Source organism: Atta cephalotes (genome assembly GCF_000143395.1).
Source record: "Atta cephalotes unplaced genomic scaffold scaffold00028, whole genome shotgun sequence".
Classification (NCBI taxonomy): domain Eukaryota; kingdom Metazoa; phylum Arthropoda; class Insecta; order Hymenoptera; family Formicidae; genus Atta; species Atta cephalotes.
In genome coordinates, this window is record NW_012130092.1 from 2,891,358 (window position 1) to 2,898,827 (window position 7,470).

Consider the following 7,470-nt stretch of genomic DNA (forward strand, 5'->3'; position numbering starts at 1 on the left):
ATATATATATTCTATAATACACTGTCAAATTCATTTCTCTTACCATCGCTATCGTAATCTTTGCGTTCTTTCCTCCTGTGTTTCTTATGATGCCTATGCTTCTCTGATTTTTCGCGGTCGGGCGTGTAGCTTCTGGAGCGACTGCGATGACGCTTCTTTTTGGCATCGCGAGATTTTTCAGTTTTGTGACGTTTGTTGGAGCCCATATTAGCGTTCTTGATTTAACGGTGCTATTCTTTTCTACTTCACGTTCAGGTACAGCTTCGTAGTAACTGATAACGATCTTACCGATGCAACTCACGTGCTCGTCGTACACTTATTAACCGAATTATCAACAATATCAGAACTCACAAAATCAGTAACAACACATCGACCGTGAGAATCGTGAGATATTACAAGATGCGTCGATATACCACGCACAATATACTTGTTTCCGCCTAGAATATATGTATATCCACCATTAAATTGAGTATGCGTGTTTCTGCGCATGCGTGCAGTTACACATAGAGGAATGGTTCCCCTTTTACAATCGAATAAGAGGGGAATACTTGATTGTGATTAGTCAATTCTATAAGCTTATAGTTGGAAACAGAAATGAAAAGCACAAGCAATGTGAACAGGAAATAACAAATTTCAACCTATCAGAAATTATGTATACTAGAACGAACGCTTTTGACAAAAGATCTCTTTATTTCCTCTTCCTATTGTCTGTACTTTTCATTAGATCTGTTCGCGTTGCATGAAATCCCCAAATATTTTTGTATTTAAGATTGATATATATTTTGCCTTGAAAAGAGCGAAGATGTCGAATGCCAAAGTGCAAACAACGCGAACAGGGTCTGTTTTTCATGAGTAACGTACTTTTGGAACTTAAAGTGAGATAGATATATGTTTGATATTTGTTTAAAGCGAGAAAGAGAGTTCTAGAACCAAAAAGATGCAGGAACAGAAAAGTGACCATAGATCTATTGTTTATTGTTTAAGAATGCGGAGGTTGGCAACACTGTTCTAGATATAGAACAGCAACAGTTCTTGGGAAAAAAAAGAGAATACATTCATTGTAATTGATGTGGATTATAATTTCTTATATATCGAATTGTTTGCAATGACGACGATAAAGAATCTGTCCAATGAGGTAATCTATATTATCCTGCAACAAAAAATCGTTAGCATCGAGGATGTTGTGAGCTTCGGTTTAACATGCCGACGATTTCTCAATGTGATCTGTCACAATAACATGCTATGGCAAATGAAACTTTATGAAAGGTAACTTTGTCATTCTCTCGAAATTCTCATCATGATTTATTTAGACAAATTTGTCCAAAACTGCGCAATTCATATCTTTTAATTTCGTCAAAAAAATTTCCTCTGGTAAATTGACAAATGGTAAAAAATAACGAATGCGAACCCAACGAATATGTCAATTTGTATTTGAAATTGATTATTCATAAATTTATACGACTAGTTAATATTTGGAGCTATTTTGAATTATCTTACGCTTACTCTACATAAGAATTTAATGACGAACGAAAACTGTTAATATTTACTCCATAACTGATTTCTTCATGTTGACACTTGATTTCTTGTGTTTGCATTAAACTTGATCATAACTTTTTTATGAATATATTTGGAGAGATTAAATATTTGGCGTTTTTCGTTCCAATTACTTATTGTTATTGTTTTGTCTTCAAAAACACAACAATTCTGATATTTCATATTTAATAACTAAATAAAAATTAAGATTAAGATAAATAAAAATAAGATTAGAAACGAATGATTAACAATAGACCTTCTATAATAAGCCATTAATCATAAATTAGAAAGTTAAGAATAATAAAAATTGACCAATCACAGTTGTCAATTTTTACTTCTGATTTCTGACTTCTGATTTATGACTAATGGCTTATTATAGAAAGCCCAATGTCTGTATTCTACAAAAAAAAACGAAATGAGAAAGTTGTTATCGATGAACTTTCTGAACTGGTGCACATGTTGCAATAAGATGAAGTGAAACAATTCTGATACGTTTGTCTACTTTAACAATTCTGATACGTTTGTCTACTTTAACTTATTGCACTGTGTAAACAAGAATGAGAAATTAAAATAAACTGAAATTTTAATCCATCTAAATGCATACTTTAATATCATTCATGATCCTTTTTTAGTTCATTTAGATGCAAAAATTTATTTAAGTTTAATTGAGTTGAGAAATTACATTTCAGAATTTTGAATTAAGCTGTATTCTCTCATAATACACTTAAAGAACTGAAATTTTTTTTTATTTTGAAAGGCATAGAAATGTGCGTCATGCAATTTCTATAGATAAATAAGAATGCATTAGGATTAAAAAAGATTTATTTCAATGTTTGCAAGTACATACTTCTTAAAATCTGAATTTATTTTAATCCATTTCAATCCATTCTCATTTACAAGAACCATTTCAAAGAGTTTATCAATAAGGAATAGATAGGAAATTTTCCACAAAAGGAAAAAATAAATGTTGAAATTAGAAATTAGAATTTTGAAGTTAGAATATTTACTGCTTTACAATGGTTTGGAGATTTTGTAATATGATCATACATTCAAATCGAGTGAGGAATTAAGGGCAAGATTAATTATATTAAAGAAATTAATCTTATAACAGTTGCAAAGTTTTTTCTTCTGAATAACAGTCATGTAATAAAGGATAATTTAGAGTTTACTAATTTAGAAACAATTAAAATAAATATATAAATATAAAATATAAATAAGGATTCTCAATTTTACAATAATAAAATCTAAATAAGAGTTTAGATAAGGCTAATGAGAGTCATAAGAATGTTATAAGAATGGAGAGATAGGAAAAGCAGATAATAATTCTCAGGTGTTGCTGGTTGGTATCTTCAATTTATTTCGAACATTTCAGCTCTTTTTAAGCTTGCTCTTAATGGAAGATCTATGATTTTGTATTTGCTGAAGAAGATTCCAAAAGGAGTTGAAATGTTCGAAATAAATTGAAGATAATCAACAATACCTGAAGATTATCTGCTTCTCTTATCTCTTTGCTCTTATAACAGAGAGAGAATTTTATGATTTTCATTACTTCTGAACTCTTATTTAAATTTTAATAATTTAGTGATTATACATTTTTTAAATAACTGAAAAATGCATGCAAATGAACTTTGAATTATAATTGTTTACAATTGTTATTTTATATGATTACAAATATATTCTTTTTGTATAATAATTAATAAAAATAAGGAATTTTGTCTACAATGAATACAAATAATGAATTTTGTATACAATAATGTATACGAATAATGGCAGATTTTATAATGAGTGATACAAATTTTATGTATTTATAATCGCATTATTTATTACAGAATAATGATTTCAGTTTTAATTGTTACTCTGTACAATTTTTTTTTTAATTTATAATTTTTTAATGATGCCCTTAAAATTTTTGAAAATAACGAAATATTTCTGGTTATAATGCTAGATGGCCTCATATAAAAAGAATTTATGACAAACGGATACAAAATAAAGAAAACATAAATTTTAAAGATGACATAAAAACAAGTATAAAATGTAGAAATGAATTAAGGAATCACTTGTCGTTAATGTCCAAGAGATTCTTTCAAAAAGACAATTTTTCCGAAAGTGACATGGAACATTTCGATGCACTATTCTGTCCAAATATGGGTGCTCACATTATGAATTACCATTTTCTTAAGGATGAAATGATACATCTGATTACAATGTCCTCACTGTAAGATTTATTAAATTATTAATATTGTAGACAAATGTAAATGGATTAATTGTACAATTAATGTACATATATTTTTCAGATTACCTGATTGTAATTTAACACATAAATATTACAGCAAAGAACTTCTTCTATATTTACAGCAGCGTCATACAAAGGATGTATGGCAGGAATTTATAAGTTATCCCAAAGAACAGCAACTTCTAGAAAAAGCAGCTACTATTGTAGCACAATGGTATCAACCTCAAAAACATATCTTTTATTTTGATGTGGAAGCATCACTGGATAATATTGCACAATTGGTATTGGAGCGCCTTAAAAAAGTTCATTGGGACCATCCAATATTCTCAACGCCCGCTAAACAGTTTTCTTTTTGGAAAAATAATAACATTAACGACAATCAATGGAGCAAGAAGGAAGAAAAACAGATAATAAATATGCTTCAAATAGTTTTATTTGACGAATTAGGCTTCTCTGGAGCTTTAGCTTCAAATCTTTTATATAAACTGGAGGACATTCTTATAGATTGCGTAAGATATAAATTATGATATATTACAATTACATCATGAGCATATTTTTATATTCATATTGTTATTTATATTCTTATTTATATTGTTATGTTAATATAAAAATGTAAAATGTCAATATCTTTTTATATATACAGGATGTTCCAGATTTCACATAACATCCGTTAGCAAATTTCTCACCAGAAATCATTTCAAGACGAAAATTCTATCAAAATGTTGAGGTTATAGTAGTTTTTAAATGAAAAGAGTTTAAATTTATCCAATTTAACTGTTCGAAATTCGTGCACATTGTACAATAGTCAAGATATTTTCAAACATCAATTCTATTTTACTTTTCTAAATCTTCATTACTGTATGATGTGCCATGTCTGATTGCGCGAATTTCAAATTCTGTTGGTTGAATTTAAATTCTTTTTATTTAAAAACTACTAACCTTTATATTTCAGTGTTAGGATTTTCATCTCGAAATAATCTCAAGAATCTGCTATTAATGAGCATCGCGCGAAGTCTGGAATATTCTTTTACATACGCATGCACGCGCGTGCGCGCACGCACACACACGCGCGCACACACACACGCACACACACACACACACACACACACACACACAGAAAGTAATGTAATTTGCAATACTCAGGTTTTAGAAAACAAAGTTGGTGATGCAGTATCTCTGGCAATAATATTCCAGAGTATAGCAAGGAGACTTGGTGTACGCTGTGATCTAGTAGCATTTCCTACTCACTTCTTTTTAAGTTGGAAGCCAAAATCGTAAGTATAATTTAGAAGCATTTAATTTATCAGACTTATCATATATTTATATATTAATACAAAATCATAAATCATAAATAAAATTTTGTGATCATATTCCTAATAAAAAAAAGAACAAATATTTCTATAAACATAAAATCGCAAATGTTTCGAAATAACAGATAAAAATATTTGAAATAATGCGCCAATGTATACATCCACTTCAGGTATGTATGGAAAATGATGAAAGATACTATTTTTTATAAACAAAAAAATAATTCTGAAAAATTTCAAATATCATTATTTGATATTATTTATATTCATTATTTTAACAATGAAGCATTTGCGAGCCTAGTTCATAGAAACATTCGTTCTATATTTTTGTCCAGAAACATATTCAAGATTTGTAAGACATCTTGTGTATATATCATATAGGCATATATATCTATAAATGTATACGCTTATGTGAACTACATATCCTTTTTTTATTATACCTATAGTATTACAGAAAAATCTGAAGATGAAGAATATTTCTATATTGACATCTTGCATGGTGGAGCCATTGTGGGTAGAAACGATTGTCCCAAAACTCGTGGTAGAAGATGTCCTATCGAAAATTTTAATAAACACAATGAGATTAGTCCTACAGAGGTCATTATTTATATATCTTATCAAATTTAGAAATAAGTAGTAAAAATATAGATTATCACAGATAAATCAACATGGAATAAACCAATAAGACATACGTTATATGTAAAAGAGAGTTATATATGAAAAAATTAATTTTTCCATTTGTTGCATTGTTAACTTAGTTTATTTACATTTTCGTTTTAAGGTCGTGTTGCGGATGATTTATCATTTACAAATGGTTAATCCTAACTATCAACATTATCAAGATAGAACTCTGCAAATACGCTCATTGATGGAATTCCGCTATATGATAAATCCATATGATATAGACGGGATTCAAGCACTAGGTCGTCATTATATGCAAAATCAAATGAATTTAACAGGTCTCCTAATCTCACTACAAAAGATACTGGTATATAAATTTAATTTATATATAAATCAAATTCTGACTTATTTTCATAAAATTTCTCTTTTTTTTATGCAAACTTGTTTTTCCGCAATACGATAAGAATTGATTGTTTAATATAAGAATGATTGCTAATATGAATAAAAGGAAAATTTTTTTAATTTCTTATATATTTGTTGTATAAACAAACTTTGAGCCATGATATATTAATTTTCATATATTTGTACATTAATGAACTGTACAGGAAGTGTTTTGAGTGTTTAAACTTTGTTTTTCTATATATGCAGGACAGTAACAGAATATCTATGGAAGCAATTCGAGCTGAAGAACTACTAAATAAATTTAAACTTTATATGCAGAAAAAAATAGTATGTACTTATGATAATTTATAATGAAAAATATGCAATTTACATATATAAAGCCCACTTTATACTTCGTGACACAATTCTATTTCTAATTTTATGTATGAAATTATAAATATAATTATAGATGAGAAAGAAATTCTTGTATTGAAGTTTTTCATTTATATTTATATTGATAAAATCCATTTATTTATCCGACAAGACTATTTATATTCAAAGTGCTTAGAAATTTTCAGTTTTCATTACAGTAGCTATACAATTAATCAATCACATACTTACACTGCGCACATTTAATATCTTTTTTTTATTTCTAAAAATAAAACATTATAATTCTAACATTATGATTCTGATAGATTTACATATTTTCTGTATTACTCGATGTTTAAAATTTATAAATAAAATTCTATTATGAATTATAAAGTGAGTTTTAGATATAAGCGTAATACGTTAATGCTCGCTGCAATTATACTGAATGAATAAATATTTTAACTCATTTCATGAATTAATTAAAATATCATATTAATACATAACTAATAATTGCCACTTGAATATGAAAACTTTTGGAAATAGTAAAAGTTTATGAGGTAATAAATATATAAAAAAAGATGTTGGTTAACATTGTGAGAGACCTACATTTTTCAGACTCGGCCATCACTTGAAAATATCAATCCGCCAAAAGCAAGATATAATATAAAATATGCAGTTGGAATGATTGTGACTTTCAAAAAGCATGTACCAAATTATACAGGCGTAATTTTTGGATGGGATAAAACATTTAATTTACGAGATCTACCTAATCCAGAACTGAAGATAATAGATATGTTAGAATTTAATTCTGTAACACAACCATTTTACTTTATCCTTAGTGAAGACGGTAATAAGTATTATGCTGCCGAAGGTACAAACAAATTACTAGATGTGTTTTGTGTGTGTGTGTGTGTGTGTGTGTGTGTGTGTGTGTGTGTGTGTGTGTGTGTGTGTGTGTGTGTGTGTGTAGTGTGTGTGTGTGTAGTGTGTGTGTGTAGTGTGTGTGTGTGTGTGTGTGTGTGTGTG

At 28.4% G+C, this 7,470-nt stretch overlaps 2 protein-coding genes across 2 annotated transcripts in view; one reads left to right on the plus strand and one right to left on the minus strand.

Annotated features, from left to right (window-relative positions):
- LOC105620740 (U4/U6.U5 tri-snRNP-associated protein 1) overlaps nt 1–206 on the minus strand; it is a 6,007-nt gene extending 5,801 nt beyond the window's left edge. Inside the window, exon 1 of the mRNA XM_012202231.1 lies at nt 21–206. Within this exon, the coding sequence (XP_012057621.1) occupies nt 21–206 (186 nt within the window). The remainder of the gene's footprint in view (nt 1–20) is intronic.
- Nucleotides 207–1,105: 899 nt separating this feature from the next.
- The window catches only part of LOC105620741 (F-box only protein 21-like), a 6,957-nt gene continuing 592 nt past the window's right edge, over nt 1,106–7,470 (plus strand). Inside the window, exons 1-8 of the mRNA XM_012202232.1 lie at nt 1,106–1,266; nt 3,479–3,748; nt 3,828–4,275; nt 4,910–5,040; nt 5,520–5,670; nt 5,855–6,061; nt 6,343–6,414; nt 7,147–7,315. Of these exons, the coding sequence (XP_012057622.1) occupies nt 1,106–1,266; nt 3,479–3,748; nt 3,828–4,275; nt 4,910–5,040; nt 5,520–5,670; nt 5,855–6,061; nt 6,343–6,414; nt 7,147–7,315 (1,609 nt within the window). The remainder of the gene's footprint in view (nt 1,267–3,478; nt 3,749–3,827; nt 4,276–4,909; nt 5,041–5,519; nt 5,671–5,854; nt 6,062–6,342; nt 6,415–7,146; nt 7,316–7,470) is intronic.